Raw genomic sequence first — 20,614 nt, forward strand, 5'->3', positions numbered from 1 at the left:
CATCGTACTATTGATTGGTTATATCCAATGGACACAGAAATAAATATGTAGAGCGAAGAGTGCAGCTATCGGTCTTTAATGGAGTGTCCGACAGTTAATGGATGGTGGATAATGTGATTAAAGAGTTTAGTCAGTTATTCACGTACCGTTGGAGCTTCAAGCTACAGGTCCATAAGGTCCCCTTGGTAGCTCAATGGATTCAAGTTGAGAATCAGTTTTTGGGTTAGTTTGAAATCTTCAAATTAACAAGAGGAAATTAGATTATATATGATATAATTAAATTAATTAAATTATATATGATATAATTGATATGATGTATTTGATACATCATTATTTGATTGGAGGAATTAATATAAATATAATTTATATTAAATGCCATAAAAGAGAAAAAAAAACTATAGTTTATATATTGTATATAATATACTATTAAAACTATAGGTTATAAATATAATATGATAAGTTAGTTATTGTATTTATTTATAATTTATTAATTATATGATAATTAAATTTCTTTTTCTCAAATAACAGACATTGTGGGTGGTTAGACAGTTTTATGGCATCTGTGAGATAAAATGAAATGGGATTTCAAAATCTTAGAAGACTACAACGCACGATTAACTCTATTAACTATCGAGTGACTAAATGATAAGGATCGAGTTTTACTATACGATATTACTCCTTTCTAAACGACCGAGTATCGAGTTTATGCGATAGATTTGCATCTGTTACTTTACTGTGTCATCGCTTACTCGATGTCTATTTTAATCCTTCCCTCTATCCAAAATAAGTCAGAGCCCACAACTCCTAGATTCTCACACTGAGAATACCAAGGTACTCTTGTGGTTGTGTCTGATTGTTCGAGGATTGAGTTTACTCGTTGCTGGTGTTCAAGGGAGTTCGAGTTCTTGCCGTTGCATTCGAGTTTGTTCGAGGGATATACGTGAAGAAAGAGTTCTTCAAAGGTAATATCTCTCTTATCCTTTGTATTTGATTCAAAGCATGTTGTAAGTTATTGATTAATGCATAATCTGTTTAGCATGATTCTAAATGTTTGAATTCTTCCACAATGGAGTTTGGGACAATCCGCTTCCGCTCAAAGGTCCTCTATATTTAGAATTCCTCCAGTTATTATATGTATAATTATTATTAATTTAATTTAATTTAATTAATATTAATTATTTAAAGGGAGGGACTTACAACTCCCTCCCCCTAATTTCTCTTAGCAAAATACGTGATGAGAGGGGTCAGAGAGAGGGATGATGCTCATTCATCTTTCTCCATGAAACACTAAGAGAATAGTTCTCTCTAAAAAAATGAAAAGAGAATAAAAGTTCTTCTCCTCCCTTTTCTCCTCTCCATCTCCTTCTCTCTTCCAAAACCCTAAGGCAGAGCCCACATCTCCTGTCATTCTCAATTCCTAAGGAGAATACAGGAAGCTCTATCTGGTGGTGTCCCTTTTGGAGAAGGAGATTCGTTCGTGACTTTGTTCGAGGGAGTTCTTGAAGAATAGTCTTCAAAGATAAGGGTTTTTGAAACCCTAAGTTTTCCTTTTTTTAATGCATGCTATAATTTATGTAAATGCATATCTTGTTCTTGATTTACTGTAAAACATACATTAAATGAAAAATGGATTTGAGACGATCTTGCTTCCGCTCAAGGTTCTCTCCTCAAAGAGTTCCTTCAAAGGGAAGTTGGGATACACATTTATCGTTGTTCGAATTTGCGTATAACAATAATTATCATTCCAATATTGTGGCTCTGAGGCTTTATATGGAAGACCTTGTAGGATACCTGTGTGTTGGAATGAGGTCGGAGAAAGGAAACTAGTAGGCCCAGAACTTGTTCAGCAGACGATAGATAGTGTTAATCTTATCAAAGAGAATCTTAAGACAACCTGAGACAGACAAAAGAGTTATGTTGACAAACGAACAAGAGAATTAGAGTTCAAGATCGGTGATAAAGTATTTCTTAAGTTATCTCCGTGGAGAGGAATCCTTAGATTTGACAAGAAAAGGAAGTTAAGTCCAAGGTATATAAACATGCATGCTATAAACGTAGAAACTAATACGATAAACATGCATTCTAACTCTATCACAATAATACTAATACTATAAACATGCATGCTAATTAACTAAAATTGATGTAGTTAGAATGTTTAGATCCTTAATTTCTTCCGCTTCTTGCATGCTAACTCTATCACAATAAATATTTGAATATAATTCAAATATTAATTATCTGAAGATGATTCACATAGAAATTATATGTTATAATTAATATAAATATGATTCATATTAAATTCATATAGTTTGTTGAGGGGGGTTGTTATTTGAATGTAATTCAAATATTAATTTATATGAATGTGATTCATATAAAAACTATATGTTAAAATTAATATGAATGTGATTCATATTAATACCTTAGGTTATTTGAGAGAATAATAAACTATGGTTTATGTTATATGTGATATAACATATAGTTTATATATATATATATAATTCAAAATTTTGAATTTTGAATCTAATTTAATTAAAATTAAGGAGAAGGGAATTCTAACCGTCTCACCCATTATTTCCTCAAACGCTCTCATGTAACAAACTGAAGAAAAAAATGGAGAAGAGTTCTCTCTCGTTCTCTCTCTTTCTCCTCTTGCTCTCTAGGTTATGTAGATGAGTTTATAGAGAATAAAATCTCTCTCAATACTCTTTTTCCCTTCCCTCTTACCAAAATTAAGTGTAAGCTCACATCTCTACACGATTCTCATCCTTGAGAACAACAGAGAAGACCCCGTACTGGTATCCGTTTGAAGTGTTCGTGAGATTGGGAGAAGACGATGCGAATTTGAGGAATGTGAAGAATTGGTCTTCAACGAGTATGGGATATCTTATCTCTTTTCTCCATTTTCATTATAGTAGCATGTTTGATTTAATAATGTTTATTAATTATCTCTGTCACTCTAAATTTTGTATGTTCTATAAAACAAAATCTAGAAACCGATGCATCTAATTACTTCTATTATGGGGAATTCCAATCCCTTCACAAAAAAAATACACTTGGTCCAAGGTTGAAGATGCAAAGTTGGTTGAATCATTAATGCATTTAGTCGAGAATGGGTGGTGAGCAAATAATGGAACTTTCAAGCCTGGCTATTTGCAACTACTTGAACATATGATGCAGGAGAAAGTTCCTAACTGTGGCATCGGAGCATCGACTATAGAGTGCAAGGTGAGGTTCTTAAAATGACAGTATACAACGATTAATGAGATGTTGAGCAACACATGCAGTGGCTTCGATGGGAATGATGTATTTGATTTATGGGTTCGAGTAAGCTAATACATTACGATGTATTATCACAGTTAATATACTTTTTCTAACATAATATATATTCATTTGTAGTCACATCTTAACGTGAAGGGTATAAGGCACAAACCATTCCCTTACTTTGACGAACTTTCCTTTATTTTTGGGAAGAATAGAGCTACTGTGAGAACTATCAGACTTCTATCGACCAGGCATCTTAAATGGTGGAAAATATGAATGCTTCTAGATTGAAATCAGAGGATAATGAGCAACTAGAGGACAAACAATTTGAGAACATACCAATTGTTGACAACATGGACGAGCATTTCTCAGATACGCCTACTGATAGGCGTGTCAGACTAACCAACAATACCTCGAGAGGAAGCAAGAGAAAGAAGAGTACATTCCGATTTAAGTTTCTCAACATAGTCCAATCAACAATGGACATCCAAGAAACTCAAATGGAAAAGCTTGTATAATGGCAAAAAGAGAAATATGAGCTGGAGGTTAGGATGCCAAAAGATGTCGTCGAGCAGATCTACTAGGTTGAAGATTTGGAGGAAGATGATCGATTGACCCTTATGGATATTGTGGTGACTGATATTCAGAAAACATACTGTTTTCTAGTCGTTCCCCTTGAGTCGAGATGTAGATATTGCATACGTTTGTTGGGCAAGACCGACTGATTTAAGCTATACTATGGATGTCTTGAATTATATATATTTTTTTGTGTAGGTAACTTGGCCATCTGTTAATCCATAGTGTGTGTATATATATATATATATTCTGTGCACCTTGTAAACAGGTGAAAAATATGACCCCTGTATAAGCTAGTATCTACTCTTTGTGCAACAAGTATAATGACCATCAGTAGAGGCATCGTATTAGAAATCAAACTTGTAAAATAATTACTTTTGTTTAAAAGGAATTTTGGAAGGAAAGATCCAAAACTAAAACCTAGACCATAATTCATGATTATAAAAAATATGTCTACCTAATAAAAATTCAATCAAGATTTTATTCAAACAAACCATAAGTAGAATTATGGTATAAAAAAGTTTCAAAACAAACAAATATATCATTTGAACATATTCTTTTAGAGTTATAAAAACTACACCAGATACTTGTGACATCCTATATTAACTCTGCACCCCTAAACACAGACATACGAACTCAGAAAAAATAATTCTGCACCCCAAACACAGATATATGAACTCCACATACATATGAACTCCCCAAACATATGAACTTCAGACATCCTATATCAGCTTTGTAACCCAAATAGCCCCTAATATACCAAAATTGTCATTCGATGTGCACTCATGCACTTGTTATCTGTGAACTTAAATTTTAATTCTTATTCATTTGTTTCAAAATATTATTTCCCTAATATAATGTCATCAACTTACAATGATTCAGTTCATTTTGTTGGTAATTGTTATCATTATAGTATTGTAGAAGTTGATGGTAACACATTACCTCCAATTGTTGAACAAAAAAATAGGAGGATCTACAAAACTTATGATACATGCTTAGTTAGTGAATCGATAGAGCTCATACGTGACTAAAATGTATTTTTGACGTTGGAGTAATAAAGAAAATGTGTTTAAAAGGAACTAAATATGTCTAACTCACCTCCAACTCTCCGAAAGTCGATCTCAACTTCGTTTCTAAATTGTTTATAAACTATAATCTTCCATTGTGGGTGAATGTTTGTCCTCGTCAATCTTTTAAATGCTATTTTAATAATAACATTGTAGTACATCAATTACTCCTTCAAGATTTATATTCCAATAGTATATCACTACTCATTTAGAATGCATTTCAAGTATATCTTCATTAGTATATCAAAGTAATATCTCAACACTTATTCAAAATACAATTTCAAAAATTAGTGTATTAGTAGTTTATCAACACTTATTCAAAACTCATTTAAAGTATATAATTATGAGTATTTCAATAATACATCAGTATTCATTAAAAATGTATTTGAAATATCTCATTAATGTATTTAGTATTATACCAATACTCAATTAAATATAATTTCAAGTATAACATTGTTGATATACGAATGATAGTAAATTAGTATAATTAAAAAAAATATATATCAATCTTGCTATATTTGCAAATCTAAATAACCATTTTTTTCTTTTTGTTTCCATTGCAATTCTGGGAAGTTAAATCATGATTGAAGTCCATATATTATTCAACAAACCTAATGTTATAATCTTTATTTTTATGACGCAATATTTTCTAGAAAATAAAAACATGTAATACGCCTAATCATTATTCAAAGAAAAAAAATTTGGGCATTGCCTATGTTGCAATCTTTATGCAACCTAGATGACTGTTGAATAAAATTGTCGTACAACAAATTTTTTAATAGAAAAATTGAATTATTTTATTTATTTATTTTGCTCCCATGCATGTAAATACAACTTGCTGCATTGAACTTTTTGTTGCTTAGACCCTTTTTACTATCATTATTTTTTCCCCTAAATTTTTATTAGAGAAAATATTAATTTAAACCCCCTAAACTTCAAGATTTGAAGCCCCAAATTTTTCTCAATAAACAAATAAATAAATCCAAATTAATAATTGTATCCTTTGATGACCTAAACTATCATAGAAAATCAATTCAGATAATTGTTAGTAATTTATAACTATTTTCAACCATCTAATTTAAAATCTAACTCAAAATATCTCTAAACCCAAAATTTAATACCTAAACTATCATCTAATCAATATCTTATCGATTGTTTTGAAACGGATCTAAAATGAACACCAAAATTCTTCTAATATTTTTAAATATTATTTAATCTTTCCAAATTTTATACCAAATCCTGTCTCTTTTCAAAATTTCTTCAAATTTTATCTTTACCAAATCTTATATTAAAATTTTCAAATCTTTTCCCCACCCCACATGTTATACTAAAAAAACAATTTCAAATCTTTCACCCAATCATGAAAATAGATTTTTCAAATAGATCTTGCAATGTCATTTTTAAATTTTGGCAAAAACCAAAATTTACAAAAATATTTGAAAAAATTATTTGGATATATGTCAATGTTCATCTTGGGCAAAATTGTACTGAGACAGCCAAAATAATCGATAATTTTGGACTTTCTCGATATAATTTCGCCCAAGATTAACCAAGATCCACATACTTTTTTTTTCTTCAAATATCATGCAACTTTTCCAAATCTTATACCAATTCTTACCTCTTCAAATTCTCTCGTTTCCCAAATCTCATATAAAATCTGAGGTAATCTTGCATATCTTACACCTAACCTATGTTTGGGTTAATTTTCAAATTGATCGACCAATTATCTAAATGGATTTATCAATTATCTTTTCAATTTTTGTGGTAATATTTGGTCATGTGTTTTAAATTTTGGAAAGATTAAGAAGGTTAAGCAAGATTTGGGCAAATTATGTAAATCTCAATCCTCACTTTGGTCGAGATACACTAAAAAAATCCAAAAGAATCAATAGCTTGAATATAAATTGAGAATGTTAACTTTTTATTCTAATCTCGGTGTTCGATCTCGACCAAGATACACAGAGAAAACTATTTCAATGAATTTTAAAAAAAGATGCTAGTTTTAAAGGATGAAAACTTTCGAGTGTTATTTCTGACAATTTCTCAAAAAAATCATGTCCAACAAACCAGTTAGAGATTTTCATCGACAATTCACCAATGCCGAAGGTAGAAGGCTGCAACTTTCCAATCTAAAATTTGCTCAATTGAAATAAAATTAGACTGTATGAGCAACTCTGTACCAAAAAAATAAGATCACTTGAAACAAGCAGACAAAAACAGAAAAGCCAGTACTATATTCAATGGCCTAAATATACAGTAATCAAAGAAGATTTTTCTTTTTGTTTTTTTTTTTTTTCCTTTTTGAATTGTTCATGTACATTCTGTAATGAAAAGTTGATTTGTATCCCTGACCTTGTCTGTAGCTTGATAAAACCAAAAATCAAGGAGATTAAAGTGCGTGTGGGAGGTTTACATGTTTATCTCCAACAAGAAATTCGTCAGGACCATTACTGCAGAAGAGAAGTAAAAGCTTTATTATTATTATTATTATTATTATTATTTTTAATATCGGTGAGTATAGAGGTAAGAGATCAATGAATAGGGAAAAAAAGGACTAAATGATAGAAAATACCCTCACACTTTTTGACCTTTGTTTCAATAATACCTATCCTTCAAAAGTTATAATATTATTTTTGACGTTTCATAAATACTTCAAAAGCTCCCTTACAATAGAAAAGGCATTAGAATGTTTGACAAAAAGTCAACGTGTCTGAATGTTGCTTTTTAGACTTAATTCAGCAACCATCCTAGTCACCGCTACGTTGATTTTATGTTCAACATTCTAACATATTTCTACTTTAAAGATATTTTTGAAACATCTATAAAAGGTAGAGAACAATACTGCCAACTCGTGAAAGAATAAGGGTATCGTTGAAATAGCGCAAATAGCCAATTAAAAAGAAAAAGAAAGAAAGAAAGTCTGCCACGGAAGATGAAATGAAAGATGGGTTACCTTAGATGGCTCAGTGCTGACATTCTGTAAAGGCATGTAAATACCAAAATATGCAACCCAATTGTATAGAAAAATGCAAAAGTTCTGGCATACCTGAAAGAAGGTTAATGTCTTAGCAATGAATTTATGTATCAAATGTTCCCACCAAAAAGAGGGAACAAAATAAGAAGAAAAAAGGCAAAGGAGTTCGTGACTACGTTTGGAAGTCGGAAACGATAGTAAACGGAGAAGCCTGAACACATAAATGGCACAAACATGATGGAAAAATGGAATTAACTTCTCAAGGATGTGGTGCATAATTCGGTTATACCACAGAATGAGATTGTTGTCACCATCCACAGTTTGCTAAGGTAACGCTTGACGTATCTTCTAGTGAAGGCATTTAGAGAGATTTTTTTTTTTTTTTTTATTCAAAAAAATGTTTCTAACTTCCCAAGTGTTTCTTAGAAAATGTTATTTTGAAAAAAATATTTTTTATTTGTTACTGAATATTTTAGATTTTAGAAAAAGATACTTTTAACAATCCAAAATAACTTAAAGAAGTGATGGCAAACATATTCTAAATCTCCAGCCAATTCTCAGAAAGATCAGATTGGGGGGATAGTGATTTAAGAATGATATCTCTTCACGATATTGTGATTCAGAGGGCAGAATCATGGGTTTGAGTTAAGAGAGCATGAAAGATAGAGCGGTTCAAGAAGATGATGCAGAACTATTTAGGCTGCTTGCCAGGCTGCTTGCCGCACTTTACATTTACAAAAAAGAGAATGAATTTGTAAAAGTCAGAGGAGCTGTGGAGTCATACTTGTTCCCCAGAAGAAATCGTCCACTGCTGAGTGTGATCCTGTCTCTGAAGCCCAATTCTTTGTACCTCTGATCCCTTTCCTAAAATAAAGAAAACCAAGAATTTGCAGTGTGATGGTTATGTGATCTGTTACCTTAACTATTTTATGATTAGAGAGTTGCAGAGAATATAGGCATGAAATTAGCTGGCATTACTGCAACAGTTTGCTTGATCCAATAAAAAGGTGAAAGGGTATGTTTCTATATACTCTTTTTTTTTTGAGGAGGGAGAGAGAATGCAACGTATGCATGACCTGGTGAACTAGATGAATACTATCAAAATTTTGACAAGACGATAAGAGTTTGAGGGGCAAGAAACCTTTCTGGAGAATGCAGCAAATGGATTTATATCGTCCTCGTAAATTTTTTTATACTTAGACTCAACGTCGGACATGGAACCACTTTCAAGATCCTCTGCATGCTGAAGTAGATAACTGAAGTTATTTAAGGAAGCAAACAAATAAACAATGATGGAGAAGGAGCCAATGGTGCTCTATTTTTAACAATGGCACAAGCATGAGTACCTTCTTTGATCCCCTGGACACTACTTTCTCAAGGTTGTAATCCTGGACATAACGAATCTTTCCATACAATTTGACGTTATCAGCTTTTGTCTTTTCTAGATCAACTGTAAGTTGTCCTATCTTCTCCTTCAGTTGTCTTATTTCCTAATGTATCAGAAGAAAATATTACACTGCTGAATCTGTTATCTCAAGACAAAAGAAAGGTCTCATCCTAACTAAAAATAATTATACAAAGTGGATAAATACAAACGAATCACACCTCTTCTGCCTCTCGCAAGCGTGCTCTAAAACGGTCCCTCTGACTACAAATTACTTTTAGCATTGAGCTTTGATCTTGATCCGAGGGGAAATGTTTTCGATCTACGTTCTGACATACAAGGGGCCATATACATTAAGACAACAAATTGAAAAGGAGAGTCATATAATATGGGAAAGTATAATACCGACAAGGTATTAAAGATATAATTGTCAACATCATAAATTCATCAATAAACACAGAAAAATATGGATGTGCAGAGTAATTTAATATACCAGCTCAAGAGCCATTTTGTTTGCACATGTTTTTTTTTCCTTTGCTTTTGTTATGCCGTGGGACATTTGGCTTGGGAGGACAGATGAATTTTCATAGGGTGGTGAGGTCCGGGAATGATCTTTGGGATTTGATTAGCCTTAATTCCTCTTTATAGGTGTTTGTTAATAAGGTTTTTGTAATTATCAGCCGAACCTTTTTTGTTTAATTGGCCAATTGGGTGGTAGATTTTTTTATTTTTTTATGTCCTTGTATATTTCCTTCATCATTCTCAAGTATCTGAAAAAAAATAAACGAAAAGAAAAGGGGAAAAAACTAACCTAAATGTCAGAGATCTGAAAAGCTCAAACTGTGGTGTTCCAGTGTTTGTCGGTAATAATCTTCTTACATAGGAAAGTAATCGCTCGAATTTAGTTATCAACACTAGTGCAAACTGAAATATTTTGCCAGGACAATAATGATCTTCAATGCCACGAGTGAAAATGAGATTGAAGGTCTTTACTTGCTTCGCCACAGAGAATGCATATATGAGGGTCGGGGTATAAGGGCCACAGAAAAGGACTGACTACGTTTCCAATTTTGAGAATGTCTAGGAAACTTCAGCCTGTTATAATTATATCATTGTAAGACCCCCAATCATCCACACGTACGTAAGGGAGGGCAAAAAGGGAAAAGTGCAGGGGGCAATGTAGTAGGAGGACGACAATTCGGTTATGCGAGGTGTGGGGACCAATGAAGAGGTTTATGAAGGGTTTTGGGGGTATTAGGTGTGGAGAATTTGAGCTCTGAAGCTTGAGCAGGGGAGGAACAGCACTCTCAAATCGATTGGAGGATATCTTGTTCTTATTTCTTGTTCTTGTGATTATCTTGTTGTTCTGTTTTCGGAGTTGAATTTGTGATACGTTTTCAGACTTGTTATTATCTTTATTATTGTATATCGAAGTACAGAGGGAGGGAATTCCCCTGTTTTCTTGCTTGTTGGGCAGTGCTGGATTAAACTTGGATACCCAACATCTTGTTCTTCAAATTTCATTTTCTGCTTTTAAGAAATAAAAACCAAAACATGTTGATAATTGGTTCTGGTTTCTTATTCTTTATTTTTTTTATTAGAAAAAGAAAAAAATTGAAACAAACCCCCAGTTTGCTAAAAAGATCATTTTGTTGTCTCCCAAAAGTCAAGGTCATTATTGCAACTTCTAAATAAAAGTAAATAAGACCACAAGTTACATTAGGGTGGAATAACAAACCACTAGTTAGAGCTTTAGCTTTCAACAACCGCAAGAGGATGAAGATAGACAGAAAGAATACCTCAGAAAGCTCACCCCTTGCCTCAGAAAGATCCCATTCATCAAATAAACTGCCCTTTTGGTCCTTGGAGTTGTACCCCTGCTTTTGAAGAAACAGCACTTAAAAGTTAACGATCATAGCTCTGAAGGATTGTCAAAAGTATATATATGTAAATAACCCATTAAACATGTGCCTAACTTGTATTTATTCCGGAAAATTCAAATTCAACTTTCTTGACCCAAATAAAGAACACCCTCTTTCGAGGTAAGAAAAAAAAATTGAAACAGAATACACCCCCCGGTCACCCGAGGCTTCCACATCTATACATCATTTTGAAAACCAGAATGCATCAGGAAAAGTTATATGAACCAGAGAAGGACTATCTGCCAGCCAAAGATCGAAACCTTTAATATGTCTTCTTCCAACTTCTGAATCAACTTCTGTTGTTCGACAACCTTTTCTGTGAGTTCAGCTATCTTGCTTTCAGCTGTATCCACCAAAGATGATTTTTCTGAAAGTTTAACCTGAAAATGACACAAGAATCCCGCTAAAAAATACAAGAGAAATCATTTCCTTCCACCTACTGACAAAATAAAAAATACAGCACCATCTTTCAAGTATGGTCCTACATATTGCCACTGGCTAAGAAACATGCATATTGAAATGCCATATATCCAAATTCATTTGAGCATGCAAGCAGAGATAGCAGAATTATAAATAGCCATGAAGCATAGGCATTGTACCTTAAGTTGTGTAAGTTCATGTTCCATTTTTCGGTTCTTATCAAGAAGAAGAGATTCCATTTTGCTCATCTCTTCCCCACTGGTGGCAACTTCCCAATCTTCAGCCTCAATTGAGTTATAACCTACAGCCTGAGCATGCAAGTAAAGTTATTCGGATGAAGGAATACGTTATTTCATGTACCATGCCAAGAAAATAAATCAGAGGAAGACTTTGGTTGCATAAAACCTGAACCATTTTTCAAGATGGCTAAATAAATATAATATTCATAATTGTAGGACTCATATGTGATCACATAAATCAGAAAGATAAATTCTAACATTTGGCAACAATTTTGACTGATCACGTCTTCAAGTAAGATGCAACAAACATCAGAATGCAGAATCAACTGCAAAGAATCAAAATGCAGAGGATCCTCACTATACTACATAATCAAAATATCATTCATGCCTAAACTATGTACCACTGGCTAAGAAACATGGAAACAGTCACATAGACACTCACATTATATAGTATATGTATAGTATATACGTATACATGTATGCATACATAAGTACATATAGAATATGTGTGTGTGTGTATATATTTAGAATACATGTGTATATATTAAAAACCATATTTGATTCAGACACATTTTTTAGTGTGTCAGATGTAGATGCTTTATCTAAAACAAGTGTTCATACTTCCTAGTAGGCAACTTTAGAATTTTGAGAGACAGTAGGGGAAGATAAATTTTCTTTCATAAAGGCTGATTAATTACTTGCAAAATCTTCACTTTTTTCCGCAGATCATCAACCATTTTTTCTGTTGGTCTCGATTGAAGCTCTCTCTTCATCTCATCAATAGCAGTTTCCTATTTATCATAAAAGGTAGAAAGTAGTTAAACAAAATCCAACCATCAAACAGTAGGCATCTTGTTGATTAAGAAGAACAGATGTTACAAAAAATGAAAATATATACCAGTTACTTCCATTTGCAAAGAAAATGAACTTAAATTTGTAAGGTTGATGCTAATTGATTTAGATTGGCATATTCAAAGTTAAATATTTCGTCAAACCTGGTAATTGATAACATAGTTTTGGTGACAATTTCAAGTAAGCACTTTTCCATCATATGAAGGCAAAGAGAATTTGTCTCATGTTAATACATAAGAGCTTAACTGCTTATTTTTGAAATAGAGTTGAGATTGGTAGTTACCTTTTCATTAATCAACGCATTCAGATTCTTGATCTCAATAATATGTTGTTCCCGTTCACTTGATAAAGTCGTCTCAACTTTATGAAGTTCCATGTTTAATTCTGAGATAATCTTTTCTTTCGCACTCAAAGAATTCTCAAGGACACTATTTAAATCTAAATTATCACTGCAGCCAAAGAACAAAAACCAATCAGCAGAATATATTTATAAACATGAGAAAGAAGATTTAGGGAAAAAAGAAGAAGAAAAAGATAAAGAAAGAAGATATACTTTATTGCACAAGGAAACAAGTAGACCAAGGAATTTTTCTGTTTTTTTTTTTTTAAGAAAATCGTGACAGGTTCAATAATCAAACAATTTTATAAAGGAATTCTAATCACTATACTTGGAACGTGGTACGTCTTGTAACACAAACGTTTCAACATGAATCAGAGTGGAGAGTAACTTTCCAGACTAATAAATACTGCTTTCAACGTATATATTGTGAAACTGGATAAGAGCCATATTTCTTTAAAAGATTATTAGCAGAAAGGGAAAACATACAAATCTTTTCTGCATCTGTTTGGACAGTAGATACTAAAGATAGAGTTTTACCACAACATATATGCCAGAAAGTGGTCAAGAAAAATGTCAAAATAAAACACTTAATTTCAGAAGCATCCCTTGTCTTATGGTTCCATTAGAGCCATAGGGAATAGACTGCTTTATTTGTTTAGTATCAACTGGGTTGTTTAAGCAGTTTTTAATGCAAAGGTTTGGTGCTATCACCCCTTCAAATCTAATTGCTAAATTTCCAGACCCTTCTTTGGTTCTTTTGGATAGAGAGAATTCATAGGATTTTTTGAGATAATTGTAGAGGCTTGGAGGAAGGTTAAGATTTTATCACACTTCTCAGTTCTTCTTCCTCTTCTTTCTTTAATCAACTTCTCAGTTCTTGGTATACCTAGATAAGTTTTTTTTTTTTTTAACAATTGTAATATTTCTTTTTACCAATGCCAAGGAGTACTTTCCAGCAAACTTTGCCTCTGTACAAGTTGAAGTCTCGTCTCCCTGCAGTTCCTTTAGTTATAACCTTTTTCATTTCCTATATAAATATTAGTAAAAGCTCATCTAAAGACATTGAATAATTTTCATTTCCAAGTAATCTGGAGTCTTTCTTTTAACTAATAATAATCACACCAATGAATAAAAGAAAAATAGTGAATCACTGAAAAGATGCAATCCACTTCTAACTATCATCACAGTTACTGCAGAAATGTCAAAACATTTGATCTTGACGCACTGCATCTCCACCCTCCTATGATAATATTAAAAAATTGAAATGAAAGAAATGCAATAATGACCAAATGAATAAATTAATATGTGTTTGTGTGTTGCTTCACTTAGGAGGATTTAGATTTATAACCATATTCATTGAAAATATTAAATCAAGCAGCCAGAGAAAAGCAGCTCCTATGGATTTTGGAGGATTTGGATTGAACAAGGAAAAGTTAACTAGTTAATCCAAATCCAGATATTGAATATCACATAAGATTGATTACATAAAGTGATTCCTGGGTGGAAAAAACATATCAAAACAAGAAACGTCATTCATCAACATATTCATGTAAAGATGTTACGGAAGTAGTATCTCACCTTTTCTTATTGCCAGTCTCATCATTTGCCGACTGTAACTGGGAGCGCAGGAGTCCCTGAATATTTGGCACAAGTAAAAGTATAAAAAACATAGGCAGAGCATGACACCTAAATATCAACAATCAGTATGTATTGGACCCTAGAGATAACACTCCTCCCGCATCCACCCTCTTATGTAGTCCATAAAACAAATCAGCAAGTAGAAGCTATTAGAAGTCTGTGCAGTTAACAGACATATTGTTTGATGGTTCAATCATGAACCATAATCTCTACATGCTCAGTGCCCCCACCACCACCACAAAAGAGAGAGGAATGAGAGAGAGAGAGAGAGGAGATCCATGTGCAAATCTTTGCACCAACTCAGGCACAATTTTACACACGGTTCCTTCTACACTGATGTGAAATTAAGTTGCTAAAACTTGAAGTCTTTTTTTTTATGAGAAATACAGATTCCAACGAAAAGACTTGCCGATACATTGATAACTAATAAGAGAACATTTTTCTCTAATAGAATAACTGAAATGAATCCTTTAGATGGAGAATGTAGTGAAAGAAAACCTTTTCCCGTTCAAGACTAAGAAGCCGTGTCTGAGCCCTCTCAACTTCATCCATCAGAAGAGTGACCTCTGACTGTTTTGCAGCCCTCTCTTCGTCTAAAAATATCAATGGAATAATAATCAACATCTAACGCCGATGCATGCTAAGGTGCAATAGTGTTCTAGAGCTTAATTACGACTTCACTACAGAAGGACATAAAATAAATAAGACATAATAAATTAATATATCAAAGTTTTAATATTACAGAACACAGCTGAAGAAAAGTAAGAGAGATAAGAACTTTATTAAGAGCTTGTTAGCGTTTTTGGTTAAATATGCGATCATAACTACATACTAGAAACTGGCAAATTCACCTGACTGAGCACGAAGTTCAAACAATTGACTTTGGGCACGTTCATGTAGCTTTTTCATGTTTGAAACACTTTCTTGTTCTCGTCTTAGCTGATCTTGCAACAATCTTTCCCTGAACATTATTAAAAATACGATGAAAATCACAGTTGAATACAAGGTGCGGTAAAAAAAGTTCAACATCAATGACCAAGAACAAGGCACTACCATCAACAAACACCATGCAACCTAGGATTATGTTTCCACATATAACCCAAGAAGGATAAAATTATCCATAGTATTCAATGAACTATCGTTGGCAATATTCTTTGCTTCAATTTTTAACATCAATATCAACATGGAAGAATGTTTGGTCGCATATTGGTTCAGGTACAAAATTTAAGAAATAAGAGCCACCAAAGTCACGTTCTCATTCAATAGATTACAAAGTTAAGAACATGTAAATTTGATAGATTTTTTTTTTTTTTTTTTTTTAATGAGAAAAAAAAAAATCTATCAATATCCTTCATCATAGCAAGTATAGATATTGACATTTACATTCTAAATACCACATATATAGATCTGTATGATTTTATTAACCTAACAAGAACGGTACCTTTCTTTTATTGCATCTAATGCCTTCTGGTTTTCTTCAGCCAAACTGCGTTGCTTGATTTCCACAATTTCTTTTATTTTCTCCTCCATCTGGACAACTAAAGGAAGATTAGTAGATGAAACGAGAAAGACAGTAATAACTAACTATATATTTTTTTCATTCAAATTGGAATCGATAGGAACACACACATCCAAAACATTATTAAGTATGGTTAAAAAAAATAACAAGAGTGATAAAGAACCTTTTGGGTAAGAAGCCAAGCTTTCATTCAGAAAAAAGGAATAATGTACAATGACATACAAAAACAAAACCACGAAAGGAGTACTCATCAGTACAGAAACAATGACTCCAATCCAAAAAATGATACTAAGCTAGTAAATTAACAAAAAAAAAAAAAAAAATAGCTAATGGATGCCCATAAAAACACATTAAACCTCACACCTCAACCCTTCCTCCAAATACCTCTCAACCCCTCGATCGTACAATTCATCTCAAGCCACACTCCTCACAAGATAGCAAAACAACAAGCCTACCACACGACACTCCCTTTATCCTGAAAATGAGAGTTCATAAGGATCTCCTCGGTGTAAAACTTGCCAAAGGAAGTAAGAAAACAGGCACTCCCATACAAGATGATCAAGATCGTTCTCTGCAGCAGCAAAACCAAGGAAGAAAGTCGTTGGATATGATCCCGAAGGTTCAGATCAGACTTCCATGTAACATGCCAGATAAAGCATTTCATTTTCTTAAGTATTCTAACCTTCCAAAAAAAGGAAAAATCGAGGCTCCCATGGGAGGAGAAGGACAAAGCTTGCATATGAACAGATGACAGGAGAAACCCTCTGAAGGGTTAGGCTTCAAAATTCCTCATTCCTAAATGAACCATTTGGTCAAGGGAGGGGAGGAAGAAAGCCTCACCTCCAAAGACTCACGATCAGTCAGAGGACAATGAAAGCCCAAAAAAGGTGAGGGAAGACTCATAGGAAATCAACCCAGAGGCAACTGAATGCCACCTCTTCCCAGACACTTTTAACTCTCTAAAATCAAGATTATTTTCAATATTAAATGTGTTAATCCTCTTCAAATTTTTTAAATATATTTTTTATTGAATTAATTGACTTGGTCGATCTACTAAGCGCATGCTTGGGAATGATTTTGAAATGGTCAAAATGACTTTTTTTTCATGTTTAAAATTGTTATAAAAAATGTTTTTAATCCTTCAAAATTAATTTAATGTTTGATTTTACACTTTAAATACAAATTCATACCATCAAAATTGGTTTTGAATGATTAAAAGGATGTTTTCGAGTAATTTTGGACGTGACATAAGTGATTTTAATCATTTCAGAATTACTTTCAAACATGCCCTAATTCCATGTCATTAGTTCCAATATGAAGAATCCAAGGTAGAAGGCAAGAGGCCTCCACCAAGCTCAAATTGTCCCACATTAGCAATCCATGTCTAATCTAAACCTTAGGGTTCATCTAAATTTATTTGAGGTGTTATGGTTTGGAATTAGTGGGAGAATCTTCAATTCCATAGTGTGGACGTTTCATTTACTTTCAAACATGCCCTAATTCCATGTCATTAGTTCCAATATGAAGAATCCAAGGTATTAGGCAAGAGGCCTCCACCAGGCTCAAATTGTCCCACATTAGCAATCCATGTCTAATCTAAACCTTAGGGTTCATCTAAATTTATTTGAGGTGTTATGGTTTGGAATTAGTGGGAGAATCTTCAATTCCATAGTGTGGACGTTTCATTTAGTTATATGAAAAAATGTCAAGGTACTATTATATTATCATCATTCATCACAGTGTACAGAGATATTGTAACCTGTTGCTCCAATTGCCGATTGCGCTCTTCAAGTCTTCTAATAGTGGCCTGCTGATTCTTTAAATGGGTTGCTTCAGTTCTAAACTCCTCAAGCTCAACTTTCATTTTTCTGTTCTCGGTTTCTAATTCAGACAACTTCAAATCTTGTTCCTGCAAAGAGAACATTATGCAGCAAAAACATTAAAAGATGACAAATAGCATAAAACAACTGCAACGGGTTTTGATAAACAGGTATGCTTCTTCATTTATATTCCCCCCATTGAGTGGAGAGGAGCAAATTCAGACTTCACATAAAGTTCTTGAGTTCAGTATATCTATGTATATATATATTAGGGAATATGGAACATGGAGAAACCTTTCTAAAATATTCCGCCTTATTGACCTTAGTACTTGAACTTTTCTTCTTTTTTTTTTTTATTTCTTTATTTCTTTTTGCTTTTTTCATAATATCGTTCATACTCTGCCAAAAGTCATAACCAAATCTGAAGGTTCACATCTGAGTGAACAACAATAATATTCTTAAAGAGGTTCAATACTCTTAAGTAGATTTAAAGTAGAATGGGAAAAATTGTTCACAAGTTCGAATATTGATGCTGCTCAAATATAACACCCATACAAAAGCCTTTGGCACTTACACCAATTGAAGCAAGAGCAGGATAAGGATCTGGAGCCTCATAAAGTTTCTGATAGATGTTAAGAAAAGCATTTTCTCCAAATTTTGCCCTCTTCGTGAGATTGTCAACTTCTTCTTGGTAACTTTTAAGTAGAGAACTAAACAAGTTCAATTTTTCCTCTGGTTGAGCCTTCTTGAAATCTATCGGTATGCAGAGCCAAATAATTTTTGAAAAAACAGGGAAAAAAAACATTAGCAAAGATATTTTAAAAAAAACTTTAACAGAAGCCATAAAGTGATATGAGCATACGTAAGAACATTACCTCTTGTACTTTCTGCAAGCTTCCGGCGATTTTTCTGGCTATTTTCTTGGTTTTCAGCTATCCTAAGTCCTTGTTCATCCAATGCACTTTTCTCCTTCTCTAAATCAAACTCTGCAAATCGGGAATACAAATGATCACATTGTGTTAGCAGAGGGTAAATTTTTCATGGCAGTTTAAAATCAAACAGAAAACAAGTGATAGTATTACTAGAATTTCATATCCAAAAATACAAAACGCCTTGCAATTCGTTAGTACTATTTAACTCAACACTTCACAACGCGACATAACTTTCCCCAATGAAAAGGTGAACCATCGGCAAGAACCACTCAGTATTTAAAAAAGAAAAAAGAAAAAAGAAAAAAGAAGAGAAGGCTTCTCAAATCAAATTGTTTCTACAATTTGAGCTCAAATTGGAAACTAAGGCGTAGAAATCAAGCAGAATATTTGCAGTTAAAAATGAATTACACAGCTAATGAATCAGAACGTAACATAAACTACATGATTATCTTCAGCAAGTTATAATCAAGCCCAAACGCATCAATAAACGCACGAATTGAAAGAGAATTCGATTTAGAATTAGACGATTACCTTTCCAGAAACTAGAAACGACGGAAACGGCGGAAGTTGAGGATGAAGTGTTCGGCGGTTTCTCCCTCTCGGATCCACCTTTGGGAGACTCCATACTTGGGATGCGAACTCGGAGATGGCCGCTGAAGGAGTCCAAGAGTGCGATCACTTCTCAATACTAGGAAGTGATTTGGAGATCAAACAGTAGAGCAGATCCCGGGGAGCTTCGGCATTTCTGGTATGGCAAATTCGACGTCTCTTCTCTTCTTGTGTGTAAATTTGGAGAAATTATGAGTAAATTTGCAATGCAAGCCAAAAACAATTAATCCAGTTCGTTGAAGATGAATCGGTTCAGCAAGACCGACGGATATCTACTGAGCCAAAACCATGGGCCGCTTCAATTATAATATAATTTTGTGGCGGTTGCGAATATAGCAATCACAACGTCTATATTTTCATCTATATTTTCACCTTTTTATGGTTTCGATATAAGAAATAAAACGATATTTCTATATTATCATAAAAAAATTCATTAAATATAATAATTCAGTAACAAAATATCACTAATATAAATTTAATATAGATAATAAATATGTTAACTTGTTTAAAAATCATAAAATATTTATTTACTAATTTAAATTTATCTTTTGAATTTTTTGTTTTTATAATTTTTTCTTAAATATCCATCGAAATTGAAATTTTATCACCATCGAAATTTCCATAAAATCAAGATCTCGATGTTTTCGTCGATATCAATATTTTAAACATTGACTACAACTACAATGTAAAAAAAAATTATAAATCTTATATATATATATATATAAAAAGTAAATTTAGATTAATTTCCAGAGTCTATGACCATATCACTAATAGAAGTCTATCAACGATAGAGTTTATCACTATTATATTTTGTTATCTTTGTAATTCTTTAAAATTTATTACATGCACTTACTTGCAATGGGTAGCACTTGTAAGGCTGATAATTAAGTGTATAGAATACTTTTTTTTAAAGAATTGCAAATATAACAAAATCTATAATCTATCGCTGATAGACTGATTTAGTGATATAATCTATCATTAATAAATTAGAAATATGGAATAAAATAAACTAAATCTCTTAAAGAGAAAGAATGTTAATTTGAAGTAATCATGTATTAAATGAA

General features: G+C 32.8%; 1 protein-coding gene across 1 annotated transcript; it reads right to left on the reverse strand.

Annotated features, from left to right (window-relative positions):
• Positions 1 to 7,022: 7,022 nt before the first annotated feature.
• Positions 7,023 to 19,827, reverse strand: LOC120071623 (protein CASP). Its single transcript, XM_039023981.2, has 19 exons — positions 19,473 to 19,827; positions 18,885 to 18,995; positions 18,584 to 18,762; positions 17,949 to 18,098; positions 16,112 to 16,200; positions 15,522 to 15,631; positions 15,169 to 15,263; positions 14,611 to 14,666; positions 12,976 to 13,141; positions 12,539 to 12,631; positions 11,781 to 11,909; positions 11,442 to 11,561; positions 11,059 to 11,136; positions 9,481 to 9,588; positions 9,222 to 9,365; positions 9,017 to 9,118; positions 8,660 to 8,739; positions 7,855 to 7,947; positions 7,023 to 7,351 (listed from the first exon to the last, which is right to left on the reverse strand). The coding sequence occupies exons 1-19, from the start codon at positions 19,564 to 19,566 to the stop codon at positions 7,291 to 7,293; spliced, it is 2,058 nt and encodes a 685-aa protein (XP_038879909.1). The 5' UTR covers positions 19,567 to 19,827; the 3' UTR covers positions 7,023 to 7,290.
• Between the last annotated feature and the right edge of the window lie 787 nt (positions 19,828 to 20,614).

This window comes from Benincasa hispida, chromosome 2, assembly GCF_027475165.1.
Source record: "Benincasa hispida cultivar pf3 chromosome 2, pf3_genome.v1.1, whole genome shotgun sequence".
Taxonomy (NCBI): Eukaryota; Viridiplantae; Streptophyta; class Magnoliopsida; order Cucurbitales; family Cucurbitaceae; genus Benincasa; species Benincasa hispida.